Below are 20,164 nucleotides of genomic sequence, written 5' to 3' on the forward strand. Positions count from 1 at the left end.
GAAACCCTGGAGCCTTCACTTTGCTTGGCAGGTGTCTCAAACTGCTTGCATATGTGGGGTGTTAGCTGGTGAGAGGAGAGTCCGTTCCATGTCCATATTCTCCCGCTGCTGGTTTGCCTCTCTCCCAAGAGCCCTGTGTTGTCAGCCTGCAAATGTATCTCTTTTCTCCAAGGTTGGCTTCCCTCTTACTACAATGAGGCAATACAAAATTCACCTGAACTCATTTAGCCTAATTTTTTAGTGCAGACATACCCAGAGGCACTTGAACCAGGCTGAATGGGGTTTTGAGGGTGCCAAAAGACTCTCTGCAAAATTGTGGCTGTGCACTTTTGGTTGAGGTGCTGGATTCCTGTTTCTATGACTTCCCCACCTCCTAAAGAGGGAGTCCTTGAGGCCAGAAGACCTGGCGAGGAAATGAGGAGCAGAGAAAGCCAATGGGGCTGCTGTGGAGGGCTGGTGCCCTTGGGAGAGTGATCCTGCTGCTCCTTCCTGTGTGAGCAGTGCTGTGCAGTGTGGGCTTAGGGCAGGTGGCTCTGAACTTTGAGAGGTTGGGTCCAGGCATGTCTGAACCTCACCTGGCCCAGGTACACGAGGAAGCCTCTACCTCAGGTTGAGGGAGTGATTATGAATCCTTCATCTGGTGCATGGGCTGGAGAGCCTGTGTGTCATGGGGTGCACTTGGGCAGCAAGAATTTGGGCCATGGGGTGAATGCAATGGGGCAAAGATGAGAACCCTGTGACCAACATCCCCTCTGGCCATTGGGGTAAGGGCTGGTTAGGGAGAACCTGAGTTGAGAGCCTGAGTCCTTCTCAGTCCAAGGGTGAAGGAAATAGCCGAGGAAAGGAGATGAAGGAAGTGCTCAAAGGTTCTTCTCAAGGCTTTGCCCACAGCAGCAAGTGAGGAGATGACAAGCGACCTGGCCAAGGCTGTTGCCTGATGTTTTTGTTTCATTAATTAGAAGAGTGGTCCCTGTCCCATTGAAAGGTTCTGCGTGCTGTCTGCTTGCCAGCACTGAGAGGGGCAGGGAATTCCAGGTCAGAGGCCAGCAACACCTTCCAAGATAGAAAGGAGATACTGGGTTCCTTCCTGCTTTTAGCTGGGGAACATTTGCAGGCAAGACAATGTGATAACCAATGCACCACAGAATGTCAGCTGGGTTCTTCTGTCCCTCCCCTGAAATGCAAAGCTCCTGGATGGCACTTACCCTGGTGCCCCTGGAAGGGCCACCCTGGAGAAAGTGACTGAGGAAGCAGCTAATGGCTACCTTTCAATAGCTCACGTAGCAGAGCAGTGGACTGTAGGGAGAGCCCAGCAAGTTCCCTCCAGTTGAAGAAGCTTCTGGCAGGGCTCTTGTCTTGCTGATGAGTTGACTTGTTGATCCTGATGTCTTGCCGCCCATCTACCCTGAAGCACTCTGTGAAAGTGGAAGAACAGGAGAGGGACTGTCACAATCTCTTTGGGAATTGTCAGTGGGGCTTGAATGTCACAGGCTCCTTGGGGCTCTCTCAAGCACTCACTGAGGATCTGCCAACAACTGTCTTCTGTGTCCATCTCACCAATACACAGATAACTGGGAGATGACCTCAAGGACTGAAGCTTTCTGGCTCCCCAGTTCCAGCTATCACTCAGCCCTAGGCCCTGGAGTCACTGGCCCTCTCCCTGCCAGACCTGCTCCCACGGGTGGCTGCTCGGACAGAAGAAGACTGTCTCGTTTGTGATGTCACACTCTTTCCCAGGGAGTGTGTGTACTCTGGGATTTCCCTAAGAGGTGCATGAGAGAATGAGGGAGTTGAGCTGACAGCAGTGTTCAGCGAGGAAAGTTGCCTCTTGCACATGTTGAGGAGCACAGTCTGAACAGCATCATTTCTGGGTGCGCCTCACAGAACAGAAAGGGGATGTACAAGGAAAGAGGGGAAGTGTTTCCATCCACTTTCAACCCGGGGCACTTTTGCATGCCTGGCCAACATGAGAGCCCAGTGGGCAACACAATCTGCACTGGCTTCATTGGCTTCTCCCCTGAAACGCCATCCGTTTAGGAGGCACTCGCCCTGACACATGCAGAGGGGCCTCCCTGGACAGTGAGGCAGCTTCCAGCTGCCCTTTAATAGCTCAGCTGGCAGAGCCCAAGACGATAGGGAATGTTCACCAAGTTATCCTCAAGTGGCCGGTTGAACTCCAGTTCGAAGGAGTGTGTCCTTTTTCATCCACTTTGCCAAACAAGAGAAGAAAGGAAACACACACTGACACTGTGACCGAGCAGACAATGACAGTCCAAGAAAAGGCAGCTGTCGTCTCCCGAAAGCAGCCAAATATCTGCTTCTCCAGAGTGAGAAAGGTCTCTGGCGAAGTCTGGGATTGGGCCCAAGACCTTTAGAGCTTCAGCACAACACTTGTCCAGCTGAGGTACTTTGCCAGCTGCTCTGCAGCCTCCACCACTGCTGCTTCTCGGGCTCAGCCGTAGTGCACGAGAAAGAAGCTCTTCCCTGTGGCCCTTGCAGGCAAGCTGAGTGTTGCCAGCTCCCCTCAGCTTGGCACAGTTCTTTGCCCCATTCCCACCTTCCTTCCCGGGTTGACCCAGTAGATGAAGAAGGAGCAGCTGGCAGGGCAGAAGGGGGAACTGCAGAGAACCACAGGCCGTGTTTCTGCCCGTTTTTGATTCGGGCTCCTTTTGCATGTCAAGCGCACATCACAAGCCCCTCTACTGGTGAGGTCTTTCACCCCAGCTCTGAAATGCCTTTCGTTTTTGTGCCATTTGTCCTGAGAGGGGCCCATGACGGCCTGCTGGAAAGTCAAGCGCTGGTGTGGGAGAGGTGAACGTCTCCTGTCTCCTTTGCCAGCCAGAACCATCAGTGATTTCGGGTCCCCTTTTCCTGCTCTGAAGAGTGGCTGTGCTGCTGTTGAGGGAGCACACAAGGGATGCTTTTGGGATCCTCATCATCCTCATCAAGAACCACCATTGGCTCAGCACCCGTTGGTGTCCCATGCCTGTCTCACTATTTCCTTCCATCTTTCCCTGTTCAATGAGGAGCGGCTCAGTTTATGTAGACCAGCTCCACACCAATCTACTAGAACTACTCTATCATCTACTACATCATCTGTGGGCTCTGCCTCTCGTTTTTTAACCTTTTGTTTTGTCTAATACCAGGCTCTTGGTTTTCAATTCATCATTCATTCTGCAGATATGCCCGAACGGCTGTATCTTCCCTTGTACAGATTCTCTTTTGGCTGTACCTTCCTGTTGAATTCCTCCTTTGCGAGTTTCCGCAGCAATCCTGTTCTCCGGAGCTTTCTACAACAACTCCTCTCAAAGGCCAGTAGCCTTCCCTTTGAATCTTTCATTATCACCCGTGTTTCACATCCACACAACATGCTGCTCAGTACGTGTTTTGGGAGGAAGGGAACTTTGAGGTTTGGGCTGTGAGGATTATGCAGATGAGGTGCTGTGTATGCAAGACAGCACCTCATTGCAATTCACAGATCTGACTCATTTACATGTCCCCTTCCCAGGAGGTGGCTAGTGTAGATGAGCCTCAGCTGTGACCTCACCAGTTCTGAATCAAGAGGGGGATAACAAAGTCTCTATTTCTGCAAGAAACTCTCCTGCCAAGGCCCCCCAAGATGCTTTTAGCCTCCCTGGCTCCAAGGGCACAATGTTGACTCACCTACCCCCACTGTTGCTGAGCCCCTCAGCCATAACAAGGCTAAAGAGAGAGTGTGTGTCAGTAATCTGGTCTCTCAGCCTCATTACCTGCTGCCCCACTCTGCCCCAGGGCCAGGGCCGGTATATTGTTTGGACTGCTCAGCCCTGCTAACAAGATGCTGAGCCTGATGAAAGGTGACCCAGCCCTGCTCCAGGACTCTTACGCAGACTGTGTGTACTATGCCCAGCTGTAGGAGCTGAGCCTGACTAATGAACTGCAGCCCTGCACTGACTTAGGGCCGGGGCTTCTACCTTGACTGCCTGTTTGGGCTACAGCCAACCCTGCCCTTGGGCCTGGGACCATATGCTGCCCACCTGCAACCTTGTTAAAGTGGAATCAGTCCTATGGACAGTGCTGCCTGCTCAGAACCAGGCAGTGCCGAGGGTTGAAGGGGTCTGGTGTCCTTCTCCACCCCAGAGGGGGCACATGTCCCTGGCCCACACTTCCACACTTTGTGTTAGCAACGTGCCCTGGTTTGGCTCTCTCAGCTGTGCCCAGAGAATCCTCCTGTATGACAGACACATGAAGAGAGAGACCCAGTGTATCCAGAGGCTCATGGCCACCCCATCCCAGCGCCTTCTGGGCTGCCTTGGGGGCAGGGGTTTCTTCGCTCAGGTTAGGTAGCATCAGCCGGGATAGCGCGGGGTGGCAAATTCAATACACGGCACGAGAGTGGGAGAAGGGGTGTTAGTGCCCATTGGGTCTCCCTGGGCCTCTTCCCTGAAGCAGCGAGGTCCTGGTTGTTTTCCCCACCCCAACTGCCACCACCAGCTCCTCCCTCCCAGGCCAGGTCTAGGCTTTGGCTGTGGGGAGAGGAACCAAAGGCAGCTCCACCTGGGTGCAGCCGGTGGCTTCCAGGAGAGGACAGAGCAGGCCAAGCTTAGTCAGGGCTGCTGCATTCGCTCAGTGGGTTTATTGAGGACACAGGCAGGGCTGACGGTGTGGTCACTGGAACAGTCTGACCTGGGGCTCCTGGAGCAGGGCTGGGAACATCTCACCAGGGAAGAACTTCCCCTTCCCAGTTCACACAGGCCCCGTTGTGCTTCTCGCAGAGCGTGGAGAGCACGTGCAGCATCCCTCGGACACTCACCTCCACCGTCAGTGGGGCCTGCTGCGGGGAGAGCAGAGTGAGTCGGGTGAGCTGCTCTGGGAGTGATCCAGGACCCCAGGGGCCCAGCTGGAGTCCCCTTGACCTTTGCCTGCCCTGAGTGGCACAAATGTTCTTATGCGTCCCAAGGCAGAGGGATGTGCAACACGCAGCTGTTGTGTGACACCTTCCCTTCACCCTGGTGCACAAAGCACAATTCCTGCGGTGGGAGCATGGCCAAGGGGTCTGGGGCGGGGGGGGGGCTCCTGGCTGGGACTGAGGGTTGGGGTGCAGGAGTGTGAGGGCTCTGGCTGGGAGTTCGGGCTTTAGGGAGGTGCTAGAAATGAGGGATTTGTGTTGCCAGAAGGGAGCTGTGGGTGTGGAAGGTGCTCAGGACTGGGGGTGGGTGTGAGGATGGGGGTCCAGGCTCTGGCCTGGGGTGCTGGAGTGGCTTTAGGCTCTTGTTTGGGAGTGAGATGCAGAAGGGATCCAGGGTCCAAGCTGGGACTTGGGCTTTGGGGTACATGAGGGTACTGGGTGGAGATCACAGATATGACCCCAATACAAGTACCTGTGAGCTGGTGCCCGTGACAACCAACTCCCCCTCTCTGGCTCCCCACAGCAGCAGCTCTGCTCACCTTCACTCTGGGATGCCAGCAGCTTGAGGAGCTAAGCAAGCACCAGCAGGAGGTTGGAAGCCCAGGGCACAGCACTGAATCCCTGAGGGCATCTGAGTGGGACATGATCCCTTCGTGCAGGGCAGGACAGGTTCCAGCATAACCATTAACCCTACAACGAACATCTGTCCCAACATTTGGCTACCACTGGCCTCTCCCAGCGAGGAACCAACCTGGACAGAGCTGGAATTCCCCATGTCTGTCTGCACCCAGCCAGGATGGACAGCGACACTCAGGATCCCGTCTCCGCCGTACCCCAAGGCCTGGCACTTAGTGAGCATGTTCAGAGCAGCCTGAGGATGAGGTGCCATGAGCAGAGACAGCAGAGTGTGGGGGAGGGAATGAGCCCTGTAGGAAATGACCCACACTCCTGAAGGAAGGGACGGGACACATGGACAAAGGGGCGAGAGCAGCGCTCCTTTTAATTTCATCTTTCCATGTGCAGAATAAATGTTATGTATCCTGAGGCATGTGCGGATGGGCATCACCAACAAAAACACAAGCTGCCTGCTGCTGGTGCTCTGCTAACCAGCTGGGCAGCATTTCAGTTTCTCCAGGATGGCTGCCCAAGCACTCAGCTTTCAGGGAACACTCGTGAGAAGAAAATGCTACTCTGAGCTGCTCTCTCTCATGCTCTCAGTGATGACAGGTGGCATCTCAATGTGACAGGTGAGCACACCTCAGAGCTGTGCTTAAGCTGCTCTTGGTTATGCAAGACCTGGGCCGATATGGGAAAGTGGGACCGGGACATCGATGCTCCTTTGGGTTCCTCCACAACTCTGGCAGGCACAGAGAGGATCTGGTGCCCTGGACCTCAGCTGGGGATGGTCTCTAAATGGGATATGTCCAACCTGAGCATCACTGCGTGGGGATTTCTCTGGCGGGATACAAGCAAAACAGAAAGTTCCTCACCAGATGGGAACTCTGATCTAAAGCCCAAGTGAATTGCAGGCAGACAAAGAACTGCCAGCCCTGCCCAACACAGCGCTGGAGGCTGGAGTGGTGGCAGTAGGATGGGGAACAAGTGGAAGACACCGACTGACAGGGAATTGTGCAAGTAGCAAACCCAGGCAGCAGGCAGGCCCTGCTGGGTGTGCCCTGTACCTTGCTGCAGCGATAGGAGATGATTTGGACCGTACGCCAGCCACAGACATTCTGGATGGAGCCACCCTCGCTGGAGATGATGACGATGGCTGCCTTGCTGCAGCTCAGCCCTGTCTGGGGGCTTCCCTGGGCAGCCTGCTTCAGCAAGGGCAGGAAGGCCTGGGCAGAGGGGAGAGCAGAGCAGCCATTGGGTCAGAAAAGGAACCAGCGTCATGCTCGTAAGGCAGGTCTCCAGAACGGGATGTGTCTCTGTTCTTCCCCCTGATGACCGTCCCCCAGCCAGGTCAGAAGCAGGAGCCCCACCTAGGCATGTGTGCAGAGCTCTGGATCCTACTCATGCCCTGTAGGGGCCAACAGTGATCCCCAACTCATGTCCCTGCCTTCAGAGTCCCCATCCAGGGCAGATGAGGGGTCTGCAGTTCCCCACAGCTGCCCACATGGGTCTCACTGTGGCTTAGCTGTGGCTATTCAGCAAAGAGGCTTTGCCAAGGCAAAGCTGCAAGCCAGAGCCAGGGCAGAGGAAGAGTCATGTGGACACCTGTGGGGACCCCCACTGTGTCCTCGCCAGGAGCACCGAGGATTAGTGACTCAGGCCAGATGCTGCTTCCCCACCTGCCTATCCTTTAGTTCAAGAAGTTCCAACATGCTCAGCTTGGCTACAGCCTGTGGCTTGGCCAGGAGCCAGGGTGTGTGGGGAGAGGAGTGGAAGGATGAGGACCAGGGAGGGCACAGACCCTCCCCACAGCCCTGCTGGGGTTGGAAGAATCTCTTTCCCCTGCTCTGAGGCATCTCCCCACAGGCTGCACTTGGCGTGAAGCTAACTGGTCTGTGCCGGCTCCGGAGCAGGTGCCTGAACCCCCCGGCCTCTGGCCACACAAGCCCTGACTCCCCGGTCTGTGCCACACTCGGTCTCCACACACAGGCCAGCGACAGACCCACCCAGCGTGGAGCCCTCCGAGCCTGTCCTGCCCCCCCCCAGCCCCTTGTGCTCCCCCACACGCAGGGTCAGCAGGGCTGCTGCTCGCAAGGCAGCCGAGGTGAGCCCAGCCGGGGGCCATCACTCTGCTGAGCACCCAGCACTGAGATGGGTTTGCAGTGAACACACGGGGAAGCTCATTTTCTGGGCTGTCGAGTTAGTGCCAGTTCCTGGTGCGAGTGACTCAAAAATCCCCTCAGGCTGGGGATGAAGTGGGGGTGGGGCTGAGTGTGGGTGCAGTGTGGGTGGGGCATCAGGGGAAGAGGCTGAGTGGGGGCAGGGCATGGGGTGGAGCAGGCACCAGTGGCCCCTCCTTCACCCAGACACCTGCCAGCGCTCGGACCCAGACCCCCATTTGTGAGCCTCATGAGCTGCCCAGGGGGCCCAGGGGCTTCAGACAGATGCTCACAAGCACTCGGTGCCTTTGGTAAAGGAGGAGAACAGCCCTGACAGCCCCTTCCTGCTGCTCATCCCACTGGGGACTGTCTGTCAGGAGAAAGGACACGTTTCTGTCCTCACAGTTCGAAGGGCCGTAGTTCCTGACTGGCCCTGTGTCCACGAGCCTCAGCCCAGGCATCCAGAGACCATCTTGCAGCTGCAGGCTGCAGTCACCCTCGGCCCTGGAGGAGACAGGTGCCTCTCTGCTGCCAGGGCCCCATCCGAGGGGTGTGGGGAGAGGCCACTTAACCCGACACATAATGGTGGGATGAGGGGGACAGGGAGTCTCTTGTATGAGGAAACTGGGGCCTCGTGCATCGCACTGTCCTTGCTCTGACGCTCTGGGTGCTGAAAAGTGAGGGACTGAAGCTCTGTGGGTGCAGAGCCAGGGCCATGCAGGGATCTGGGGGTGAGGTTTTCTTTCTGAGAGGTTCAAGTTCCATGATGCAGCTGCAGCCTTTGAGCTCCCAGCCAAGGCCCCATATTGATCCAGTGACCCAATCCCAGGGAAGGAAGGACTCCTGGCCCAAGCGCTGTCAAACCCTGGTGCATTTGTCCATGTGCTCTCTGTCAGGGCCCTTACCTGGCTCACCAGCAAGGGCCCCGTCACGTTGGTCGCGTACACCAGGGCCATGTCCTCTGGTGTCTCTGACTCCAGTGTGTTCAACTTCACTATCCCAGTGTTGTTTATCAGCAGATTAAGCCCCGAGCCTTTCAGGTGTGTCTCAACTCTGGCTGCCGCCGCCTTGATGCTGGCTGGGTCTGTGACATCTACAGCGACACAGCAGGGGGTCAAGAGCATGATTCCCCCTCTCCGATGTCACCCCCACCACAGCACAGCCCCCTGGGCCAGAGGGCTTCTTCCATTGGGCTCAGAGGTGGGAGGGGGGTTGGGGAAGGGAGGTGCGGGTGGGGACTGCTGCTGGGTCCAGGCATGGGGAGCTGTGCTGGAGCAACAAGAGGAAAAGCTAGTTCAGAGAGACAATTATGATCAGTTCCTTGGACAATCTGAGTAGCCCAGAAAATGGAAATGTGCTGGAGTTAGTGATTAGTTCATACGTGTGGCATTGATCTCACTTAGACAAAGGAAGTGGATGATTTAGAATTGCTTGTCATGCATTGTAGGTGAGACAAGTCCCCAGCTGGACATACAGGGCTCCATCTCAGAGGTGGGAATGCCGGACAGAGCTGCCCATGTGTGACTCTCACAGGAGGAACCTGCCACATGGTGGTCCTGGGGCTTTCCAGCCTCTCCAGAGCCAACCAACCCTGCCAGAATTTCCACTCACACCTGCCTCCTCTGGGGCTGGGGAAGGTGTCAATGGGCTCTCAGCGATTATTGACTCTGGTCCTGTTCTCCTCACTGGGATTGGGTGAACCTGGGAGGGGGGATGCAGAGGGGGATAGGAACAGGAAGAACATGCTGCAGGGAGATGGAACCTCAGCTCTGGGCCTGGGGCCGGGCACCCACCCAGTGCAACGATCACCAGGTTCGGATGTTTGGCCTCCAGCTTCTGCAATTCCTGAAAAAGAACAAAGTAAATGGTTATTGACATTGGGCCCACGCCCAGGGCCAGGCTGGGCAGAATCCAGGTCCCCACTGACCCTGGGAACCGAGTCAATGTCTTAACTGCTTTTCTCCACCAAGCCTCCTTGTGCAACAACCTGCCCTGGGTTCTGCAGCAGTAGGAGGCTTCTAATTGCCCCTGAGCATTTCCAGTGCCATTGTCTAACTGAGTGTGGTGGAGTCTGGGACACAAATCACTTCCCCATCACTAATGGGGAGTGGGAGGAAGGGGTTGGAGGGCAGTTCCCCCAGGGGAGGTAAGGGAAGTCCCCTCCCAGCAGCTGGGGGTTGACAGTGTCGCAAGCTCTCATGAGCTGGTTGTGAGCGGGGATTTTGTCAGCTGTGGAAGGAGCAGGTGCCCTGAACCAGAAGTTACTCAGAACCTGCAGTTCCCCAGGCTGGGTGTGGGAGCAGAGCTGAGAAGACAGAGGGCCTGAGGCAGTGGCAGACAAGGGAGGTGTCAGACTCATGAACTGGGCTCCCTGGAGGCTGGTGGGACTGGGTATAGCTGTGCTATAGTCATTATTCACCTATGCTGGGCAAGACGGTCCACAGCCCCTGGGTAGTTGCCCCAGGCTCAGCCAGTGCTGCCACAACCTCACCTCTCTGGGACCTGAGCTGCCAGGTGTAGAGGGTTTGGGGTGCAGCTCCGCACCTTCGAGCTGGAGCAGGGTCAGCAGTCATTGCCTGCTCTAGTGTGTGGGTCTCAGCCCCAAGTGCTGCAACACTGGAAGCCCCTTGGGCAGCTTCTGCTTCCCCCTCCAGCTACTGCTAACTCCACCCCCTCTCCCCGTGATCTCACCTGCATTCGCTCTCCTGCTGCATCCCGGCAGGTGGCAAAGACCCACTCCGGTGGGTTGGAGTTCCCCAGAAGCTGCTTGACGAGTTCCAGGCCAATTCCTTGCTTGGCCCCGGTCACCAGAACGCTGCAGAGATTTAAGCCAGCCATGGTCCCTCCCTGCCTCTGCTCAGTGAGAGCTGCACTAGTCAGAGCCGTGAGTTCCCTGCCTGCTCACAGCTGGGGTTATGGAATGATACATCCGGGGAAATAACTCTGCTGCTATCAGGTGACAAAACAGAAAGTGGTCCAATAAGCCAGACCTTATTTGTCTATTTGTTACTCCTCCTCTCAGGTGAGCGGCTTGGTCGGTTTGGTTTGGTTTACTACTTCCTCATCTTTTGGTGCAGGGCCAGTCAAATTCTGGCTGCCTTCCTGTGCAAAACGGCAACACTACTGCGGTGACTGTGCTGTGACCGAGGAGTCACTGCAATGAAGATCCATTTTCCACAGCTCTCAGAGGTGCTGTACGCAGAAGAGGGAGAAAGTGGGAATGGGTGAAAGACTGTAAGATTATGTAGATGGAGGCCAGGATTTTGCAGTAGAGTTCTATGGCTTGTTGATTTTGGCTCCAAAGCGGAGGGCAAGGCTGTGCACGGCTAAGGATGTAGATGTGTATTTGTAGGGGCAATGACAATGGGTCAGGTGCCTGTACCGAGCCCCTCTAGGGCTGGAGAAGATCTTACACTGTTGCAAGAGACAAGGTCGGGTTCTTGTCAAGGAGTCTCTTCCACAATCCAAGGCAGCACTTTCCCGAGAGTGACCGTGTTTCCGTTTGCTGAATACAGGACACCGGTAAAATTCCTCAAGTTTGAGCAAGTTCAGTTGGATTCCAGCAGAACGCAGCCTGCAGGGTCACACGCCCAGCCCAGATTTCTGTCAGGGTTCCCATCAGAATGTGCCCAGCAGCAATTTTTGTAATGTGTGTGGGAGGAAAGGGACAGGAGCTGCTTCCAGCCACAGCATATGGGCTGGGTGGGAGGGATAACTTGGCCCACGTCTTTGCAAAGCTCCTCTTTTCTCCCCACCCTCCACTGTGGCTGGAAACAAGTTGTCCTTTCTCATCTGCACAGAGTCAAAAGGCAGCAAAGAGCTCCAGGCTGCTGCTGTCCACCGACATAAGCCAGCCAGCTCACGTCCCCAGCTCCAGTGTGGACAGGCATTCTGTCTGTACTGTCCGTGTGCCTGGATCATTTCTGTGTTTCCAGTTTCCATAGGCTGCTTTCCAGGTTGGGTCTATCATAGAGGCGGCATATTGCCTTCTGCCCTGGAAATGATCCCGTGTGCTGATTCTCAGCCAGTCATTCCCAGGCTGCTCTGTGGAGCACTGGTGCTCCATGCAATGGGAATGGCCGTTCTGGGAAAGAATTTCCATGTGAGTGATATTTTTCCTTCTCAACTATTAACTAAGAAGTGACGTGTCTCTAAAAACCCTGGTGGGTTTGAATAGTATTTCGGAGGGCCGGGACCAGCAGCTTTCTGCCCTGCGTGGGCTTGTTTTGGTGGGGGGCTACCAAGTGGGAAGAGGAAGGAGGCACTAGAAGCACTTAGCCCCTGGCCTGACACTGCCTTGGAGAAGAGGGAATAAAAACACACCTCCCCCTGGAGAACGTGGGCATCAGTGCTACAGTCTCTCTCATGCTGAGCAAGCGCTGTGCCACTTGAGCCAATTCCCCTCTGGCTGAATGAGATCTTCTGACCCACTGAACTCATTCCAGAGGCGACAGCGTTCCTGCAGCTGCCTCATGGCTGGGGCTCAGGCACACAAAGTTACGTCTGCACAGTGGTAGTCCTGAAGTTTGACATAGGACTTATCAGTAGGACTGACGAAACCCACGGAAGCATCTGCTCCTAAATAGCTGCTCGTCTGTGAGGCACCAAAGGACTTCTTGTTGTTTTTATCAGCTACTGGCTCTTTGCTGAAACGTGGTCCTGAAGAGCCCCCAGAGCTTCTTTTCTGAGGGTGGTCTCAGGGTGCGCTTCTTGCTCAGGATGAGAAAGCTCCAGGGTTCCAAAGCCCAAACTAGCCCTTCTTCTGCCTTTCTCTGACAGTGTGTCAGGACAAGTGGGGGCTGGTGTCCTTGTGTGTGTTTTTCTTCCCTTCATTTGCTCAAGATGTGGCCCCTGCTGTGACGACACCTGTCCCGTTTGCTGTGGCAGCACCTCTCACTGGCAGAAGCTGCAAAGGTCCAGCTTTTGATTCAGCATTTGTCTGGATAACTTGGCATTTCCCCCCTCCTGGGACCAAGTCCTTCAATTCTCTGTCACTCCCACAGTGACCCTGCAGTCTTCTCATTCCCTGCCACAGGCCTGGTCTACACCATGACCTCAGTGGCAGCTGGGGGAACCTAGGCCCATCCTCCCTCTGGTTCCAGCCCCGGAGGGACCCTACTCCCAGCACAACTGGGCTTTCCCCTCCCAGCTCTCACTGCTCCTCCCTGGACTCCTTCCTACACCTCCCCCTTCAGTTGGCTGGACTGGCTCTGAACCCTCAGCCACTCAAGTGTCACTCTGTGAATGTCTTGTCTCTTCACTCTCAAGGCCACCTTCTGACCCATGGCAGTGGTGCTGGTGTTAGCCTGCCTCACTCATGTCTTGATTTAGGGGGCTCTGGGCCAATGCATGCAGCCAATGCAAGCCCAGCTTCCCCAGCACCCTCACTGCCCTGTGGTGTGTGTGCGCCCAGGGACAGGATTGGAGTCTGGGGTGTTAATGATACGACTGTCAATGGTTGTAGAGGGACAGTGGAGCTGCACAGGCCAGAGCCCAGATGAGGCCAATTCTCTCTCTCAGTAGTCGGCTGCCCTACAGCACCCGAGGCAGAGGCCCAGGCCAGGCAGCTGCAGGGACATAAGCTCAGCACAGGTGCCCACTGAGTGTGTGTCTACAGGACAAGGTGAGCCCAGGGGAGGAGCAAAGAAGTGCACAATAGCACAGGGGGCCTCTTTAAACAGCCACACCTGCCCCTCGGGTGTCCCCAGCCAGCCAAGGAGTGGCAGAAAGGTTCCTGGCAGTGCTCACCTTGGCATGTTTCAAAAGCCCAGGCACCACTCAGGTGAGGTGGCTGAGGGGAAAAGGAAAAGGATTGTTAATGTGTTGTACTCTGCACACTGCATTCAAATCCCGTTATTGTTTGGCCTTTCTGCTTCCTTTCCTACTGAAGTCTCTTGTGCATCTCCTGCTTTCTGCGCACCCCATCCCTGACCCTGCTGGCTTCCAGCTCCTCTGCTGGGCAGACTCCAAGCACAAGGTAACTGCATGAGGCTGGAGGGGGATGCTTTAATTTTCCATGGCAGGGCCCAACATATCTCTGATGTCAGCTCAAAAGTGCCACACTCCCCCCTGCTAAGCAGGGCCCCAAACACACCTGGGGAATGTGATGCCTCAGCCAGGCAGAGGGGAAAGGACAGCTGTGACTCAGCTGCAGACAGGGGCATGGGAACCTGCCTGGGAGGGAAGGTCCTTTCCCCAAGGCTGCCTTAGGGGCTCTGGTTTCTCTCAGCTGCTGGGCTGAGCTGTGCAGAGCTGGGAAAGGGGCAGACATTTGCCCTGGGGAAATGAATGTGGCACTCCCCTCTCTCTGGCCTTTACAGCAATGCATCTATTTGCAGCACCTGCCACAGGTCCTCCTGAATTCCTAAGAGGGTTGCTGTGTTCCAGAGGCCCAACTTATTGCAGGTATATTAGTGAAACACCCCAACAAGAGACCCAACACCAGGGGGCCTCATTAATCAACCAGGAGGAAGAAATCCTCACTCACATGCATAAAGACACCCCCCCTTGATTTATAGATAGGGAAGAGGCTTAGAGTGAACAAACAGAAGGTCCCACTGAGATTTGAACTCAGATCACAGGATTCAGAGTCCTGAGTGCTGCCCATTACACCATAGGACCTGTCACTTGCTTTTTTTCTCACCTCCTGTAACTATTTTTAAGCTGGCACCTTGCAGTGCTTGCCACCCTCCAGCTGTTCTGCCACTCAGGACACTGCTTCCTGCCCCATCTCTGCTGCTGTCCTCCCCCAGACATCAATCCCTGCCCTTCTCTCTGCTAAGCCCAGAGAGACTAGACAGGTTCATTATTCTTTTCAAGTAACCAGCCTGGAGAGAAGTAAGGGAGAAGCAGAGACAAGAAAGGCTGGTGGTGATTGTCGAGGAATATCTGGGTGAGGGAGGGTACAATAACCCTGGCTCTGAATTCACACACATTTAAAAGTGTGCAGATAGATGTGGCTGAATGTGATACACTTTATAGACTCTCAGTGAGCACCTCTTTGTTCATATCACTCTCTCTTGTCAGCTGAGGGAAGGGTTTGCTAGGGTTATATGCATTGGCGGTAGCAAATGTTGAGGGTTCATGTCCATATGAGAAATACACGTAGAATAGAAATCCAGAATGTGATGGGAAAAGGGAGGTCTTTAGATCTGACCAAAAAATCTCTAAAACTGTATTTAGACAGTCTACCACTGAACTGTACCACCACACAAAGAGTGCCCCTTGGATTCATTCACCTTCACCCTCCTGCAGGACAAACACTGTTTCCCCCAGCTTCTGTCCCTTCCCCAGCTCACAGTGGTTTTACAAATGAGGTTTGATTAAACTTTGTTTCTCGATGCACATATTACAGCTCATCCCCTGCTTCTCTGGCTTCTCCCACAAACAGAGCTACAGCCACTTAGGGAGACAGATTTCCACCATGTGTGGGGCACCTCTCTCTCATCTGCTTGGAGCATCATCTATCATTACAAAAAGAACCTGCTGAAGGACACCCACCAATCAATCAGATGCTGCTGAGTGCAGTCAGTGGCAGTAACTTCTCTATCTGGCACTTTTGATGATCCTGCAGCTTGCTTCCTGGGGATGGTTAGACTGCAGCTGCTATTTAGAGACACAGAGGTACAGACATTTCAGTGCTCTGTTCTGGTTCTGCTCCCCCTCCTGCAGAGAGGGCAAATGGAACCTTTGCAATTGGCCCACATTTCAAATAAGGTATTTCGAAATCATCCATTTAATTGGCAATGCACAAATGGCGCCAGTTATTTTGAGATACACCTGCAGTCTAACCATAGGTGGTCAGTGTCTTTCCTCTTCCTTTTTGGCTGCCACCCCCAAAAATGCCATACAGCGGTGAGGGCCTCTGAGCTGTTGATCCAGCCTTGGCAGTGATTGAGCTGAGCTCTGAGGTGTACATATCGGTAAGCTGCTCGTCTTTCAGTAGTGCAATGGCTTGGGGCCAATATTGCAAAGAAACGTTATGAGTTCAAGTTTCTTCACCTGTACCAGATGCTGTTTGGGAAGAAGGGGCTTTTGAAATCCAGGGGAGTGTTTCGAAGGGTCCCCTATTACACTCACAGTGTGTATTCTGAAAGCAGCACTTTCAAAGCAAGAGTGGCTGCCATTATGTTAATGAGGTGCTGCACATTCACGGCAGTGCCTCGTTAGCATCCGGCGACGTGGCTCATTACCACAGCCCCTCTCAAACAAGAGGCTAGTGTGGCCAGAGCCTCTGTGAACTCCCAACCAAGGCTGTTGTGGCCTCCCTCAGCTAGATATTCCCACCCAATCACCATCGAGCTTGCCAATCTTTGCATCTCCATGACTTCTTTCCAGACTGGTAACTGGAAAAGCAAAGAAAAGAAAAATGAGCTCTGGGGGCTTCAGACAAATGTTCCCCTCTGGCCAGTTGGCGCGAGTAGCAACAAGGGTTGGGAGCGATGTCTGGGAGTGGGCAGGGGGAGATGGGGCAGGAAGGAGCACTCAAGGTAAGTGACTCCCCTGGCATTTTACAGCCTTGCAGCACAAGACAACCCCAGCTGCCCCAGCTCTGAGAGCAGTACCTGGATGTGCTGGTGGCTGAGTGCCCTGGGCTGGGGCTGGGAAGTAGCCGTGTCAGCGTCTCACTCAGGTCAATGCTGGAAGGGAGTTTAGCCCATGAAAACAGCCCAGGGGCAGGGAAGTGTTTCCGTGGACTCTCCGGCATTTCAGTGGGTCTGGCTGCTTTGGAGCCAGGACACTGACCAGTCCTGCTGCAGTCGTTACCCCAAAGGGGCTTGGGGGTTCCAGTCTCAGACACAGCACACAAAGGTGGGCTCAGCAGCACTGCAAGAGCCACCCCACAGTGTGGCAGCCGCCATGTGCGGTTTGACCTGAAAGCCCAGAGCTGCTCCTTTCCCACAAGGACAGGAGTGTCCCAGGGGGCCTGGAGTTCTGGCCTGTCACCAGCATGTGAATCTTCAGAACATCCATTGTGGGTTAGAACAAAGGTCCCTCCAGTCCCATGTCCTGTCAGGGCCAACACCTGGTGCTGCAGAAGGTAGCAGCCCGGCACCCCTGGGAGCTGAACCCAGCAGCTCCTGTGTGCTCCTTTCAGCTGTGGAGCAGGAAATATGTCCCAAAGAGGCTTTTCCCCAGCTGCTGAGAAGCACAGAAGAATTCAGGGCTTGCTCAGGGTGAGACAGTTGAATGGAGACCTGCCCCAGGCCCTGTGGCTGGATCTATTGCTGTCAGGGGCAGAGAAACATTCTTTCCCCCTGGGCAATCTCTGCTCTTTTCCCAGATGTGCACTGCCCAGCCAAGGAGCTGGGAGAGACCAGAGCACTGCATCAAGCCTTGGGGAACCAGCCCTTCACTCAGAGGCAGCTGCACCTGTGCCTGGCCTGAGCTGAGTCAGGGCTGCCCCCTCCTTGCCAGGGAACTACACCCCTGGCTGTGTTTGGGGCCCTGCTTAGCTCCAGGCAGCAGCACTGCAGGGGGCAGAGGTGAGTGGAGCTGACACTGGAGTCAGGCTTGGCACTTTCAGGGCAAATGAAATCATCCCACCCCCACCTCTGGCAGCCAGAGCTCAGCTCAGCCTCACAGAGGTGTCCTGTGCTTGGAGGCAGGAGGCTCAGCTGTGGTGGAAGTAGCATCCCAATATAAGGCTGGAAATCAACAAAGAAAGATGCGATGAGGATGGGATTTGAATCCATGCGTGCAGAGCACAATGGATTAGCAGTCCATCGCCTTAACCACTCGGCCACCTCATCTTCTCCTGTTACATGTTTTTCATATGTCCCAAAGTCAACACAGCCAGGAACCTTTCTGCAACTCGCTGGTTCGCCAGGGACACAGGATGGGCAGATTTGGCCTGGCAGTGCTACTCTCACTCCTGTTCCCTGCAGTGCGGCTTCCTGGGGTGAGCAGGGCCCCAAATACAGCCGGGGTGCAGCACCCCAGCCAGACATGGGGACAAGGTTGGGGGCAGCCTTGGCTCAGCTGCAGCCACTGACATGGGCAGCTACCTCTGAGAGAAGGGCCTGTCCCTCAGGCTGGCTCAGGGGCTCTGGTCTCTCCCAGCAGCTGGGATGAGCTGGGCTGTGCACAGCTGGGAAAGGGGCAGACACTTGCCTGTGGGGTTGAATGTCACACTCCCCTCTCTCTGACACTGAGAGCAATAGACCAGTCTGCAGCACAAGCCACAGGGCCTGAGGCAGGTGTCCATGTGGCTGTCCCACCCTGGAAACCCTGGGGTCCCTGCTCAGCAGTGCCCACAGAAAGGCTCTTAAGAAATAACATAAGAACATCGCTGCCCTTACCCAGTCGATAAGGTGAACATAAGAACGGCCGTACTGGGTCAGAGCAAAGGTCCATCTAGCCCAGTATCCTGTCTGACGACAGTAGCCAGTGCCGGGTGCCCCAGAGGAGGTGAACCGAAGACAACGGTCAAGCGATTTGTCTCTTGCCATCCGTCTCCCGCCTTCGACAAAAGGCCAGGGGCACCATCCCTTACCCCTTGCTGATAGCCACCTATGGACCTCACCTCCAAATATTTATCAAGCTCTTTTTTAAACTCTGTTCGAGTCCTGGCCTTCACAGTCTCCTCTGGAAAGGAGTTCCACAGGTTGACTGTGCCCTGTGTGAAGAAAAACTTTCTTTTATTTGTTTTGAACCTGCTACCCATTAATTTCATTTGGTGTCCTCTACTTCTTTTAGTATGGGAACAAGTAAATAACTTTTCTGTGTCCACTTTCTCCACTCCATTCATGATTGTATCTACCTCTATCATATCGCCCCTCACTCTCCTCTTTTCTAGACTAAAAAGTCCCAGTCTCTGTCGCCTCTCCTCATGTGGGACCCCTTCCAAACCCTTTGTCATTTTAGTTGCCCTTTTCTGAACCTTTTCTAATGCCAATATATCTTTTGTGAGGTGAGGAGACCACATCTGCACACAGTACTCAAGACGTGGGGATACCATAGCTTTATAAAGGGGAAGTATGATAGTCTTATTTCACCCACTGCCATTTTCTCCCTCCCCTGCGTACAACACCACTTACAGCCGTGGAAGGTCACAGCTTTAGATCAGAGCTCCCATCCGGTGAGGAACTTTCTCTTGTGCCTGTCTCCCGCCAGAGAAATCCCCATGCAGTGATGGGCCGGGTGCAGCTCAGCGCCAGTGGAGCCAGTGTTAGCTCAGGGAAGGGTCACTGAGGAGCTGTTAACTCTACCCCTTTCTAAGGGTGGGCAAACCCCATTTAGAGACCATCCCCAGTTCAACTGAAGGGGGGCCTGATCCTCACTGCATCCGGAAAAGTTATGGGAAAACCAAAAGGAGCATCCATGTCACTTTTCCACTTTTCCCTAACCAACCAGACCCTGCATAACCGAGAGCAGCCTCAGCACGGCTCTCAGGTGTGCTCACCTGTCACAGCTCACTGGAGGCCTCAGCATCAGTGGCTTATCAAAGGGCAGCTATACCCACATCTCTGTGGTTGCTGTCATCATTGAGAGCATGAGAGAGTGCAGCCCACAGGAGTGTTTTGTTCTCACGAGTGCTTCCCAGAAGCTGAGTGCTTGAGTGGCCATCCAGGAGAAATTCAAATGCTGCCCAGCTGATTAGCTGAGCACCCACAGCCGGCAGCATGTGTTTTTATTGGCGGTGCCCATCCACACATGTCTCAGTGGACATAAAATTTGTTCTGCACATGGAAAGACAAAATTAAAATTAATGCCGCCTCACTTCCTTGTCAGCCTTTCCCGTCCCTCCCCTCGGAAGGGCAAGTCATTTCCTATAGGGCTCATTCCCTCCCCCACACTCTGCTGTCTCTGTTCATGGCATCTCGCCCGCAGGCTGCTCTGAACATGCTCACCAAGTGCCAGGCCTTGGGGTATGGCGGAGACGGGATCCTGATTGTCGCTGTCCACCCTGGTGCTGTGCAGACACACATGGGGAATTCCGGCTCTGACCAGTGAGCTATCTCGCTGGGAGAGGCCAGTGGTAGCCACATGTTGGGGCAGATGTTCATTGTAGGGGTGATGGTTACGCTGGAACCCACCCTGCCCTCCACCTCTGCCCTACATGGAGGGATCACGTCCCACTCAGATGCCCTCAGGGATTCAGTGCTGTGCCCTGGGCTTCCAACCTCCTGCTGCCACTTGCTTGGATCCTCAAGCTGCTGGCATCCCAGAGTGAAGGTGAGCGGAGCTGCTGCTGTGAGGATCTGGAGAGGGGGAGCTGGTCGTCATGCGCACCAGCTCACAGGTACTTCCATGGGGGTGATATCTGTGATCTCCACCCAGTATCCTCATGTACCCAAAAGCCCAACTCCCAGCCATGACCCTGGACCCCTTCTACACCCCACTCCCAACCCGGAGCCTAAACCCACTCCAGCACCCCAGCTCAGAGCCTGGACCCCCATCCTCACACCCACCCCAGTCCTGAGCATCTTCCACACTCAGAGCTCCCCTCCGGCAGCCCAAATCCCTAATTTCTGGAAACTCCCTAAAGCCCAAACTCCCA

General features: G+C 54.8%; 1 protein-coding gene and 2 non-coding genes across 3 annotated transcripts; all 3 read right to left on the reverse strand.

Annotated features, from left to right (window-relative positions):
* Positions 1-4,600: 4,600 nt before the first annotated feature.
* Positions 4,601-10,500, reverse strand: LOC142005736 (C-signal-like). The gene is made up of 6 exons (XM_074983087.1): positions 10,354-10,500; positions 9,456-9,507; positions 8,568-8,755; positions 6,571-6,729; positions 5,640-5,759; positions 4,601-4,813 (listed from the first exon to the last, which is right to left on the reverse strand). Exons 1-6 carry the CDS (start codon positions 10,498-10,500, stop codon positions 4,697-4,699), a joined length of 783 nt encoding a protein of 260 aa, XP_074839188.1. The 3' UTR covers positions 4,601-4,696.
* A 3,711-nt stretch (positions 10,501-14,211) lies between these two features.
* Positions 14,212-14,283, reverse strand: TRNAQ-CUG (transfer RNA glutamine (anticodon CUG)). The gene has a single exon. It is a non-coding gene; the product is annotated as a tRNA-Gln (tRNA).
* A 3,049-nt stretch (positions 14,284-17,332) lies between these two features.
* On the reverse strand, positions 17,333-17,414 carry TRNAS-GCU (transfer RNA serine (anticodon GCU)). Its single transcript has one exon. It is a non-coding gene; the product is annotated as a tRNA-Ser (tRNA).
* Positions 17,415-20,164: the final 2,750 nt, after the last annotated feature.

This window comes from Carettochelys insculpta, unplaced genomic scaffold (genome assembly GCF_033958435.1).
Source record: "Carettochelys insculpta isolate YL-2023 unplaced genomic scaffold, ASM3395843v1 scaffold_0035, whole genome shotgun sequence".
Lineage (NCBI taxonomy): Eukaryota > Metazoa > Chordata > Testudines > Carettochelyidae > Carettochelys > Carettochelys insculpta.

Bases quoted from the DNA above. Each gene is read 5' to 3' on its own strand.
- LOC142005736 (XM_074983087.1), bottom strand. From the start codon at position 10,500: ATGGCTGGCTTAAATCTCTGCAGCGTTCTGGTGACCGGGGCCAAGCAA. The intron at 8,756-9,455 runs GTGGGTGCCCGG...GTGTCGCTGTAG, and splicing joins CCTGGTGATCGTTGCACTGG to ATGTCACAGACCCAGCCAGC. The intron at 4,814-5,639 runs GTTGGTTCCTCG...CTCTCCCCGCAG, and splicing joins GGAATTCCAGCTCTGTCCAG to CAGGCCCCACTGACGGTGGA.